General features: G+C 42.8%; 1 protein-coding gene across 8 annotated transcripts in view; it reads right to left on the bottom strand.

The window, feature by feature from the left end:
- The window catches only part of LOC144685847 (putative E3 ubiquitin-protein ligase HERC1), a 429,767-nt gene that overhangs the window by 11,209 nt on the left and 405,001 nt on the right, over positions 1–13,557 (bottom strand). For 7 of the 8 annotated variants that reach the window (XM_078550801.1, XM_078550834.1, XM_078550807.1 and 4 more), the window contains 2 exons: positions 3,260–3,412; positions 421–726 (listed from right to left, as the gene is read on the bottom strand). In XM_078550801.1, coding sequence (XP_078406927.1) covers positions 421–726; positions 3,260–3,412 — 459 coding nt within the window. The remainder of the gene's footprint in view (positions 1–420; positions 727–3,259; positions 3,413–13,557) is intronic. The other variant, XR_013577800.1, reaches the window with a different exon arrangement.

Here is a 13,557-nt window from a genome sequence, read left to right as displayed (position 1 = left end):
CCCAGCCATCTCATGACTGAATAAAAAAAAGTAACAGCTATTAGAAATGTGCTTTGTTCTTTCAGTGTGACAGTACTTATGTCACTTCAGCCCAGATTCTCTCAAAATCTGACAACCAGCAGGATATATCCTAGGAAAAATTAAAGATCATTAAAGGTGAGGAGAAAAAACAGCCAACTGATAGGAGGACAAGAGAACAGAAAGAAAATGCGTTAATGAATCCAATATAAAGGAATGAATTTTAGTGCTCACAAACTTTGCAATATATTAAGCTTTAGGGCACAAAGATCGTTTTTTCCCTCAATATATACTGTAGGCACATCTGAGCACCAAATTATATTGGCTTTCAAATTTAAGAGATTTAGTTAAAAGACAATCACATGAAGTCATCAATGTAGTTTCTCAATGCAGAATACCTACCCTGTCCACTTTAATAATCTGAAACTTCTGTGTGATGTCTGCAGGGTTGGCTGGCAGCCTGGAACGACCAGAGACAAAACGAAGAAACAGCACCCTCTCTTCATTAGAAAACTCTTGCAGTGTTTGCCACAGCCAACTCAGTAGTTGATGGTTTTCGACAATGTCACGGTAACGTACAACTTTCTTTAAGGTATCTACGTTCACTTCTGGCATCCCACATACGAGCTGTTCAAGTTGTTTCTCTGTAAGGAGAGACAGTAGAGGTACAGGGACAATGGCAGACATCCCCTGTCTGAGTGCTGCTACCTGAAAATGATCAAATACCACAGGGAAAAACGTTAACACATTGTGAATTCATTTGTCACTGGGATTTGTTATTTTCTTGGCAAATAAACCATGGTTAATATATGGTAAAATATTTATTTTTTAAATGATGTGAAACAAATATTTTTCTAAAACCTTTTCTTAAAGCAATACAAACTCATCTAGTGAATTGGAGAAAACTTAAAGATCTAGTTCTAAAGTAGTGAATGAGAAGGTTAGAACAAAAACAAAAATACCTGACAGAATCTGCGGAGAAGGATACAGTTGACGTTTAGAGTCCGTATGACCCTTCATCAGAACTAAAAAATATAGGAATAAGATGAAATATAAGCTGGTAGAGGGGGGTTGGAACAGGTAGACGCGATAGGGGGCCAGTGATAGGTGGAGGCCAAGAAGAGACTGCCAAAGATGTCATAGACAAAAGGACAAAGGGGTGTTTACGGTGGTGATATTACCTAAAGGATGTGCTAATTGGGACATTAAGGGTAGCAAGCGGGACAAGCTAGTGGCAGATGGCCCTAGTGGGGGTCCGGTGGGGGGAAGGGATCGAAATGGGCTAATAGGTGGAGATGAAACTATAGATCGAAATAGATTTAAAAATAGGTGGGAAAAGAAAAATATATTTGTAAAAAAAAATTATAAATTATTGGAAAAAGGGGGATCGAGAAGGGGGTGGGGATGGAGGAGAGAGTTCATGATTTGAAATGTTAGAACTCAATAAGTTCAACAATTTCAGATCATGAACTCTCTCCTCCATCCCCACCCCCTTCTCGATCCCCCTTTTTCCAATAATTTATAATTTTTTTTTACAAGTATATTTTTCTTTTCTCACCTATTTTTAAATCTATTTCGATCTATTGTTTCATCTCCATCTTTTAGCCCATTTCGATCCTTTCCCCCCACCCCACCCCTACTAGGGCCATCTGCCACTAGCTTGTCCCGCTTGCTACCCTTAATGTCCCTATTAGCACATCCTTTAGGTAATATCACCACTGTCAACACCCCTTTGTCCTTTTGTCTATGACATCTTTGGCAGTCTCTTCTTGGCCTCCACCTATCACTGGCCCCCTAAAGAGCTCTACCTGTTCCAACTCCCCTCTACCAGCTTATATTTCATCTCATTTCTATATTTTTTAGTTCTGATGAAGGGTCATACGGACTCGAAACGTCAACTGTATCCCCCTCTGCAGTTGCTGTCAGACCTGCTGAGTTTTTCCAGGTATTTTTGTTTTTGTTCTAGATTTCCAGCATCTGCAGTATTTTGCTTTTATCTTAGGATGAGAATGTTACTTACTCCATTTTTGTGATAGGTTCAGATCTCATTATACAGATTTACATTAAGCAGGGGATTCAGGGAGTGAGGCAGCATCGGGCCAGATGCTGGCTTCTCCTGGGACGTCATATTTGAATTTTGTCAAAATCGGGATCAAGGTATGCACTTGAAAACAGCAATATAATTCAGGCTGGATTCTGATTATCAAAGTACAAGTGCTTTATGTTATAAATGTGAAAAGGAATCAAAATATCAATGTGATCACATTAATTTCAAACAGTAATACAATTGCGAATGCTGGAAATCTGAAAGATAAACGGAAAATGCTGGAGATACTCAGCAGGTCTGGCAGCATTTGTAGTGAGAGGAAACAGAGTTAATGTTTCAGGTCAATGACCTGAAGAGTTAACTCTGTTTTTCTCTCTCCACAGGTGCTGCCAGATCTGTTGAGTATCTCCAGCATTTTAATTTTAATTTTCAATAGTAGTTGCTTATTGAATGCTAAGCTTTGAATTGCTGACAACTATGATTAAACGCCACAAGATTATTCAACAATTTGACTCTCCCATTATGTAGTTATTTTGATGGCAATACTTCCTTACAATGAGATGTTACAAATATATACAAGCCAGGGATGCTGGACAGTATTACAAAAAATTATTAGGTGTGCAGATAACTACTCCTAGCAAACTCACTTCCTTTTAAGTTTCCTCTCTCTTGCCTGGCACTGATAGTTGTCAATATAAAATTAAATGTTTACAGCCACTTCAGCGTTACACCTCTAATTTTATTCAAGCGATGGTGTCAGAAAGCTACTCAAAAAGGTGGTGATATCCATGAAATAATGAGCTTCATCTGTTCTTGCTGATTATTCATAAACACACAATAGATGCAAATTTTCAACAGAGATCACTAGACAGTGATCAGGTACAGCTAGCGATGAAATCCAGTTGCAAGTGCCTGGGGTGTTAACCAGTGAAGTCAGCATGATATGGGTTCAAGCCTTGGAGCCTCCTAATCCCCATGGCTCAGTTCTACACAAAGCAGTGTTTTTTTATACAGACCATCAGGCAACCTCTTGCCATTATCATTTTCAAGAGTTTGGTGAATGCAGTAGTTATCAAATTTGATGAAGATCCAAGAGATCATTTTGAGATAGCAGACGGATAGGAGCTTAATTAAGTTCACTATTTACAGCTTCACATAGAAATTAAAACTATTTTAAAAGGTTTCGATGCTCACCTGCTGATCCAGTTCATGTAATCTATATTCAATTGCTCTCTCTACATACTCCTTCCTGTTTCCAAAAGTCAAAGGTATACTACTTCCTCCAGGAATTATTGGAACAACCTTACCATTTGCACTCTGACCGACAAAAGAATCCAAAGGGATCATCTAGGAAACAATTCAAGACAAATAACATTAGAAAGAGTGATCACAATATTCAGCCTAACCTCACTGAACAAATGCTAACTTTTCTTTTAACACTAAGGCTTAAGTTATTTTTGCTGATGTATAATGTATGGACAATATGAGCAAAGTTGCATAAAATTACACAAAATTCATTTGGATTAGTTTACACAGTAAGCGTCTGCTTACATTAATTTATTCCTGGGGAACGAACAGCATCCAAAGCTAGAGCCCCCTTGATGACTAAAGATGTAGAGATTAAAATGAAATAGTAAAGACAGCTTATGATAAGTGACAGGTTCATAATTCAGTAGAGAATGAAACTGAAGACAGAAAGTACAGAGGAAAAATGAAAAAAAAATAAGAGGAGCAAAGAGAATATGTAAGAATGGGTTAGTGGTCAACATAAAAGCGAGCCCAAAAGTCTTCTGTAAACAACTAAATAGTAAAGGGTAGTCAACGGATAGGTGGAGCCAATTAGGAACCTAAAGAATGATCTTCTCATGGAGGCAGAGGGTATGGCTCAGGTATTAAATGAGTACTTTGCATCTGTTTTCACAAGAACAGGATGATGCCAACATTATAGCAAAAGAGGGAATAGAAGATAAATTGAATAAGTTAGAACTCAGAGACGAGGTACTTAAAGAATTTGTAGTGCTCAAAGTAGTAAAGTCACCTAGTCTGGATGGGTTATATCCTAGGTGCTGAAGGAATTAAGGGTGCAAGCATTTGAGGCTCTGGCTACTGTGATGAAACTGGTAGTTTGCAAGCTGCTCTCTGCACTGACTATGGCTTCAAAGCCTATTTTTTTTTGAGCCAGTCACTAAATTAAACAGAAAACAAGCCCAGGTTTCTGGGAGGGGGTGGTTAAATCGATTTCGTGGCTGTGACATCAAACTTCTGAGAAATCAGCCTGTGGCTTAGGCTGCCAGGGAAATGGAAGCTGACTGAGAAAACAACAGGTCATTTTTCAGCCATTGGCTAGAATAAACTGAGATCTTGAAAAAAATCAGGTTTTTCAGCAGAAAGTGAACAGGACAGTGGCTGTGAAGCTATGATTGTGAGATCACTAAGGTAGAAAGTCATGGCACAACTGGAGAAGGAGACCAAAAAAGCTAATTCCAGGAGCAGTGCTGTAAAGATGTGCCATTTGGTGTCCATTGTATCAGTGGAACCTGGGGGTGGTAAAGCTGCTGTTGGTTTGGACTTTGGGCCTAGCTCTTGCGTGAATAAAGGAGCTGAAATTCTGGGGAGAATTTCAGCTTTGAAAAGAATTCCATGGCTGTTGCTGCCATTTTACGTGGGCGGGTCAATTAAGGCCTGCCCTGTGTGACACGCACCCTGAAGCGCTCAGTGCTACCTGTGCGGGCGGGGCAAAGAGGGAGAGTCAGGGCCTGCGCTCTTTTGCGCATGCAAGCGGAAGAACGCAGAAATCTTCCTGAGGCAGCTCTGTGCCTCAGGGAGATTAATTTCATTATGGAAAATTGGAAAAAAGAAAAATAAAATTACTCAGATATATCCCCTCATGTGACATTGTTACATGAGCTGGGACATGTTTATGAATTTTCATAACATTTTATTTAATTAATAAACATTTCATGAAACCTCATCCCGCCCATGGATGAGGTTCCATGAAAAATGCGAAGGCCGCCTGGGCTCTTCGCCTGCCCGCCAACCTTAAGATTGGATGGGCAGCCTTGTCAAGTACTTCAATTAGATCATTAATGGCCTTAACAGGCCTTTGACAGTTCAGCGGGTGCGCTTTGTTGTATCGGCTACTTAAAGTATAATTCATGGATACAAATTGCTTGTTAATTTACGTTGATTTTGGTTAGATCGTTACAGTAAAACTTAAAAAGTGAAATCTTGCCCGTGTTGAGGTTGTTTGGGAAGTTTGATTCTTTCACAACAGGGTCTCTGTAGGGATAGATATATAAGTGCTGCCAGAGGACTAGAGGATTACACGTGTTACACACTGGCTCAAAAAAGGGAGAGGGATAAACCCAGCAACTACAGATGGTTAGCCTAATGTTGCGGATGAAGGAACTTTTTGACAAATGATCTGTGACAAAATTCTCACTTGGAAAAATATGGGTTAATAAGTGAGATATTTGTTCATATAGATTCGTTCAAGGGAAATTGTGTTTGACTGACTTGATTGAGATCTTTGGTAAAGTAACAGACTGATGAAGGTAGTGCAGGGAGGCGATGGTGTTGGTAATGTCATTGGACTAGTAATCCAGAGGCCCAGGCTAATGCTTGGGAACATGGGTTCAAATCCCACCATGGCAGCCCACCATTAATTTTATTCAATTAATAACATCTGGAATTGAAAGCTAATCTCAGTAATGGTGACCATGAAGCTATCACTGATTGTCGTAAAAACCCTCTGGTTCACTGCTGTCCTTGAGGGAAGGAAATCTGCTGTCCTTACCTGGTCAGACCTACACGTGACTCCAGATCTACAACATGTGTTTGACTCTTAACTGCTCTGAAATGACCTAGCAAGCCACTCAGTTCAAGGGCAATTAAGGATGAGCAATCAAGGCCTTGCCAGTGATGCCCACATGTCATGAAAGAATAAGTTAAAACAATGATATAATAACAAAGTACTCAGCAGGTCAGGCAGCATCTGTGGAGAGAGTTAACATTACAGATGAATGCCCTTTCATTAGATAAAAACAAAAAGCTAAAAGCTACTGCGGATGCTGGAAATCCAAAACAAAAACAGAATTACCTGGAAAAACTCAGCAGGTCTGGCAGCATCGGTGGAGAAGAAATCAGTTAACGTTTCGAGTCTTCATGACCCTGTTCTGCCGAAGGGTCATGAAGACTCGAAACGTTAACTGATTTCTTCTCCACCGATGCTGCCAGACCTGCTGAGTTTTTCCAGGTAATTCTGTTTTTGTTTTGCCCTTTCATTAGAACTGGGCAGAGTTAGACATGTAATAAATTTTGAGCAGGTGAAAGAGGGAAGGATAAGGAGAAGAACAAAAGGGAAGGTCTGTAATAGGCTGGAGGGCAGGAGAGATTAAATGATAAAAGGGCAAGGCCAAAGGGAGTGATAATGGGACAAGTAAAGAAACAAAAGATGTATCTAGAGGAGGCGTGAATGGCAGGATTTTGAATAACTACCATATGAAAGCAAAGGAAAGGAGAGAGAAAGACCACAGACAGAAAACAAAAACCAACAAAGAAAAATGAAACAAAATGGTGAAACAGTGATTTAGTTGTTCTTCTTTCAACTTAGTCTACTGTATTTGCTGCTCATGATATGGTTTCCTCTACATTGGGGATATCAACTGCAGACTGGGTGACTGTTTTACGGAAAACCTCCATTCAGTCCGCAAGTATAACTTTGAGCTTCCAGTCACCTATCATGTTAATTCTCCACCTTGTTGCAACTCTGATCTTTCTATCCATGGCTTGTTACAGTGTACCAATGAAGCTCAAGGCAAAATCAAGGAAAGGCACCTCATCTTTTGACTCAGCACTATACAGCCTTCTGGACACAACATTGAGTTCAACACTGTTAGATTGTAACCTCTGTTCCCATTTATTTTGCTTTTCTTTGCAGCTTTGTTTTTTTTTAATCTTGTTTCCCTCTTAGTTCCTTTTCTGTACTATCAGGTGGCAGCTAGTAAGGATCCTACATTTTTTTAACTTGTGCCATTAACACTTTCTTTTGTTGAGAACTATTAAGCCTTTTGTCATTTAATCCCACCTGTTTCCACCCTATTAGACTTAGGCCTGGATTTTCACCACAATGGAAAGCCTCTCCAAACATGGCACCTACCATTTTTGCGGGGTAGGAAATGGGCGTGGGATTTGTGGATGCACGATTTGTAGAGGCAGTTGCCTATATAAATCAGCAGCTGCCTCCACTCATGTCTAATTCTGGTAGCCCAGGAGTGTGAGACATGCGTGCGCAGGTTAGACCTGGTAGGTGCAGGTCTGAATTTTGTGGCATTCTTTGGGGAGATGGGTATTCTTTTGGAAAGATAGGGTACTCTTTTGGATATAGTCCCAGGACAGCTTTGGGGGAGGTAAGGTGTCCTTTGGGATTTTTAAAAGTAGGCATGAATGTGCACGAAAAGTGAATAAACTCATTAGCTGTCCAGCTCATTGGAACTGTCAAAAGTGACAAAATGAGCTGTCAAAGGCAACTGACAAGCTAAAAAAGACATTTAAATATCCTGCCTTTTAAATCTTTGAAAAAATTGTCTCCAGTGTTTAAAAAAAAATTGTTATTTTGCTCTGTATGTTGACATAAGTCTGGAGGGTTACAATTACTCGATTAGTGTTGCATGACTGATTTCACAACTATCCATTAACACAGTAGGGTGCCTGGCATTTCACAGCTTGATTCACAGCTCCAAGTGGTTATAGACTCTTTGTAATGAGACTATAAATTCCAGTGCTTGTTCTTATAAGAGGTTATGCACTTAAATAAAAAAATTGTTGTTCTCAGGCATTATGCAGTTGAAGGTATGTGAATGTAGTAAATGGCTTTTTCTGAATAAGTGTTTTTCTTAATATAGTGGTCTGCATTAGACACTGGGAACTTTATTTTATTTCATCTCTGCATGGGCCCTGAGGTCTGCTTATGGTGGATACTGGGCGATTTGACCTGGTAGGTATAAGGGCAAAGGGTGGCAGGTAGCGGGGCATGGGTTGGCACGAGTTGGAACTAAGTTGGCATGGGGTTATAAAGGGCCATGGGGGTTGAGGGGCATAGGTTAGCAGGGAGGATATGGGGGCCCATGGCAATGGGTACAGGGCATGAGGTGGTATGGAGGATATGAGGTGTTATGGAGTGGATATAGGGGCATAGGTTGGCATGGAGTGTATGGGGGCCATGGGGCATGAGTACAGGGCATGAGGTGACACGGATGGGTAATGGGGAATGTGTGGGTGAGGGGGTGTGAGAGCTGGAGGGAAGTTTTTTGTTTTATTGTCAAAGATTAAAAAAAAACAAAGTGCCGGTGCACCTTATGCCCAGCCTGCATCTGCACCCAGCAGCTTCTACACTCGTTTTGAGGTCACCAGGCTCAACTCCCAGAAAACCCTGCCATCCTGGAAAAAAATTTCAGCTCCCAGCACACTCTCTCTCAGGTCAGGTTTACGGACTGGGGAAATGTCCCGACTCTGCACTCTCGACCTGGGAGCAAAAATCTAGGCTTTACTCTTTTGTTCTTTTTCCCATACCATTCCTCCCTTTCACTTGCTCAAAACCTATTACATTTCTAACTTTTCCCAGTTCTGATGACCTGAAACATTAACTCTGTTTCTCCCTCCACAGTTGCTGCCAGACCTGCTGAGTATTTTGAGCATTTTCTGTTTTCATACTGCATCCACAGTATTCTGCTTTTGTAATGGTGCTGGTGATACTGTGTATGTGGATGTTCAGAATGTGTTTGTTAAAGTACTGCAAAACAGCAGAATGGGTACAAAACTGGTTGAAAGACAAAAAGCAGATTGGTAGTGATCAGTTGGTTTTTGGACTGGAGGAAAGTGTATAGTGTCTCTCAGGTTTTGGTATTAGAACTAGTGCTCTTTTTGATATATATTAATGCCTTGGGTAAAAATAACATAACTTCAAAGTTTGTGGATGTCACAAACCCCGGTAACGTAAAAGGATATTAGGAGACGTGAGGAGGACAAAGTTAGGCTGGAAAGAAGGCAGATAAAATTTAATGCAGAGACATATGAGGCAATGCATTTGGTAGGATGAATAATGAGAGGGAATATAAGCTAACTGGCACAATTTTAAAGTGGATGCAGGAACAGAGGAACCTGGGAGTATACACACAAATCTTTGAAAAGGCTGTTAAAAAGGACGAGTGGGATCCTTGGCTTTATAAGTAAAGGCATAGAATACAAAGGGCAGAACTTTTTGTTGGGTGTGTGGATGCGCGCCCGACACGCTCGAGCGTAAAATAGCACGTGATGACGTTGGGTGAGTGTCCTGACGTCATCGCACACGTGCATTATTTCATTTGGCAGATGCGAGCAGGAATCGGAGCTGCGCCCATCATCAATTATGAAGCCAGTTAAAAGCTGTATTTTACGTTGTCTGTACTAGTTGCATGGGCAAAACGGGCAGGGGGGCAGCCGACAATTTCAAAAATCACATCCAATGGCGGGATGAAAAGGGTCAGCATCATTGCCAGTGCGAGTAGTGAGGATATTTGGAGATAGTTTGCTGCTGGTTGCTTATTGGTACTTGGCAGCTTCATCTCTGTTCGGGGCTTCAATCTTAGCATTTCCAGGCTTCATTTCAGGACTTATTGGTGTCTGCAAGGCCCCCGGGGGATTCAGACCGTGTGGACCCTTCCAGGTATTACCCTGGTAATGGGGATTGTGGTCTCTGCTGGAGGCACCCCCTATGAGGAGGAAGAGAGGGACAGAAGGGAGAGGAGGCCAGTGTCCCTATGCAGCTTCCAGGGAAGCGACCTGTGGGAGGAGAGACGCAGACACCAAGGGGTGCAGGGCCAACAGGTAGTCGAATGCAGAAGGGGCTGCAGAAGAGGCCACTATCCTGCTGACAGGGTTTATAGGCAGTGATGCAGCTATCTTAATATGTCTGAGGTGCAATGCCGATGGAGGCTCCGTCTCTCAAGGGAGACAGTGACCTCCATTTGCCAGATGATTGGGCCCGAGGTCAGCTCCGACTGGGTAGACACCCCATGCCAGTGGCTCTGAAGGTCAAAGTGGCCCTCAATTTCTATGCCTCTGATTCTTTCCAGGGCTCAGTGGGGTATCTGTGTGGAGTCTACCAAACAGCTTTCCACAGTTGCGTCAAACTGGTGACAGAAGCTCTGTTCGGGTGAATACTGACCTTTATTCTTTACCGTACAGACAAAGCCAGCGAGGCTGATTGAGCCAGAGGCTTTGTAGTGATTGCTGGGTTCCCCCGCGTCCAGGGTGCCATCGACTGAACACATGTGTCCATCAAGGCACCAGTGGGTCAGCCGCGTGCCTTCGTCAAAAGGAACGGATTTCGCTCCATGAACGTGCAGATAGTGGGTGACCGCAGGATGCAGATTCTGCAAGTCTGTGCAAGGTACCCTGGCAGCTCCATGACGTGTATGCCTGAGACACTCCCAGGTGCCGAGGCTCTTCAGTGTTCCAGTCCGACTGGATGGATAGCTGCTGGGTGACAAGGGCTACCCGTTGAAGAGGTGGCTCATGAGAAGAGCAGAGTTAGAGCAGCCTTACAATAGGGGTCATGCCTCTACAAGGGCAGTGGTAGAGAGGACCATAGGCCTTCTCAAGATACACTTCCAATGCCTGGACCCTTCAGGGGGTGCATTACAATACCCCTCAAAGTGGGTGTCACTGATAGTGGCTGCATGCTGCGCTCTCCACAATCTGGCACTGGCAAGGAGGGACCCACTGGAGGAAGGGCTTCTTGACGCAGCTGCACAAGCTACAGATGATGAATCCAGTGGCGAGTCAGAAGAGGAGCACGGTGAGGAGAACCCTGAGGGCATGGAGCCAGACCTCGGTAACCTCCAGGGAGGCAGGGACACCAGGGACGTCTTGATCCAACATTCCTTCAATTAGGCTACCAAAGATCTGCTTCCACCTCATGCCACGGCTGCCACCTCCATCCCAGATATCTGAAATGATCCTTTCATTTGCACCCAAAGTCCACTCAATGCCTTTGCAATAAAGTATCCAATCACGCACATCCAGCATTACATACTGGCGTACCTTGCACCAGAAAGTAAAAAGGTGAAGCATACTCAGGCCAACAGAACTAAAGAAAATTTAACGTTATTATCACATTGAAAGCAGAATGACATTACCAGTACTGGTGTTGATGTCCACATCAGCAGACATATAAACCAAACATAATTGAACAGAAAATGACCAGTGAACTGCCCCCCTTGTGCTCATGGTGCCTTTAACTTCCATTTCCGGCTGCTACGTCTTGGTGCCCCCACACCTCTTTGGCAGCGGCATTGGAGACAGCCTGCTGACTCTGCTGTCTTGTTGGCCTTGATGACCTTGGCGGTTGTCCTCTGGCCAGTGGAGCCTGAGATGGCCCCGCCTGGGAGGCAATAAATGTGTCAATCATTCAGATCCTTTAAAATATCAATAGCTGAAAGGGCAAGCACTTGAAACCTCTTTATCTTGTGTATAAATGTTGTGTAATTGACAGAAGAGATCAGAGAGTCAGAGGTGTCAATTAAGCAACGTTTTCCCCAGGGCTCTGTTTCAGTATTCTAATGGATATCTGGGCTCTAAGCCAAGAATGCATAATGAGGCTTGGCTGAGTGCCCAAAAAGGCACTAGCTTGCTGAACCACCTGAACCCTAGAGAAAACATCGTGTAATTGACAGAAGAAATCAGAGAGACAGAGCTGTTAATCAAGCAATATTATTTATGCAAGATAGAGGGCGGTAGTAATAATGTTTTTTTAAGAAAGTGGGAAGTTATCAATATACAGATCCTATTGTCACTATAGGGTTCATTGGTTCTATACAGTGTATAGTATGTAAATTGGCATGGAAGTGCCATAGCTTAGCATAGGAGTCCTGAGGGGCCACAGGGGGTGGGTGGGGATCATACCTTGGCATGAGGAGGCCATAAGGGATGGGTGGGGGGGGCATACCTAGGCATGGGAGGCATGAGGAGGACTTACCCTTCAAAAGGTCCCCTCATGCAGACTATAGTTCATGACATCTCTGAGGTGCTACAAACCATGCCTGTTTGAAAGGCTGGCCCAACTAGAACATGCCTATTCCTGCAATGCAGCTGGGAGTGCAGGGTGAGGGCTCACAACCCAAACCTGCCTGCATCCTTAAAAGGCACTCTGAAAATCAGAAACCCCGGGAGTGGGGTCGGAAATCCTGGAATTAGGTCCTGGAAGCCATTTGCAACCCTCCATGTGGTCTCCCCGATTCCATGAAAATCCAGCCCATTATGCTCGATTATCGTCACCATACTTTAGAAAGGGTTCAGAACAGATAAACTAGAATGGTACCAGAAATGCAAGACTTAAGTTATGTGAAGAGATCACAGAAACTGGGATTGTTTTCTCAGAGCAGAGAAGGTTAAGGGGAGTTTTAATGGAAGTGTTCAAAATCATTAAGGATCTTGATAGAGCAAATAAGGAGAAACTATTTCCTGTGGCAGCAACCTAAGGAGCTGTTCGCTTTGGTAGGTAGAACAAAAAAGCAGAGTATTACTTAAATGGAGAATGGCTGCATAATTCTGAGGTGCAGAGTGATCTAGATATTCTAGTACATGAGTCACAAAAAGTTAGTATGCAGGTACAGCAAGTAATTAAGAAGGCTAATGGAATGCTATCCTTTATTACGAGAGGGATTGAACATAAAAGTAAGGATGTTATGCTTCAGTCATACAGGGCATTGGTGAGACCACACCTCGAATACTGTGTGCAGTTTTGGTCTCCTTATTTACGGACGGATGTAAATGCATTGGAGGAGGTTCAAAGGAAGTTTACTAGATTGATACCTGGAATGAGTGGGTTGTCTTATGAAGAAAGGTTGGACAGACTGGGCTTCTTTCCACTGGAGTTTAGAAGAGTGGGGTGTGATTTGATTGAAGTATACAAGATCCTAAATGGCCTTGACAAGGTGGACATTGAAAGGATGCTTCCTCTTGTGGGTGAGTCCAGAACTAGGGGGCACTGTTTTAAAATTAGGGGTCACCCTTTTAGGACAGAGATGAGGAGAAATCTTTTTCTCTCAGAGGGTTGTACAACTTTGGAACTCTCTGCCCCAGAAGGCGGTGGAGGCGGGGCCATTGAATACTTTTAAGGTAGAGGTAGTTGGATTCTTGTTAGGTAAGGGAATCAAGGGTTATTGGGGATAGATGGCAATATGGAAACCGAAACACCAGAAGATCAGCCATGATCTTATTGCATGGCAGAGCAGGCTCGAGGGGCCGACTGGTCTACTCCTGTTCCTATTTCTTATGTTCTTATGAGGGTAAAAGAACCTGAGGTGAGGAGAAACATTTTCACAAAGCAAGTTTTCATGATCAGGAATGTAGTGTCTGCGAGGGTGGGGTAAGTAGATTCAATAATAACCTTCAGAAGGTAATTGCATAAATATTTTAAGAGAAAACATATGCAGGGCTTTGGGAAAAGGGAC

This window comes from Cetorhinus maximus, chromosome 1 (assembly GCF_964194155.1).
Source record: "Cetorhinus maximus chromosome 1, sCetMax3.hap1.1, whole genome shotgun sequence".
Lineage (NCBI taxonomy): Eukaryota > Metazoa > Chordata > Chondrichthyes > Lamniformes > Cetorhinidae > Cetorhinus > Cetorhinus maximus.
This window is presented reverse-complemented; position numbering and strand designations above follow the sequence as displayed.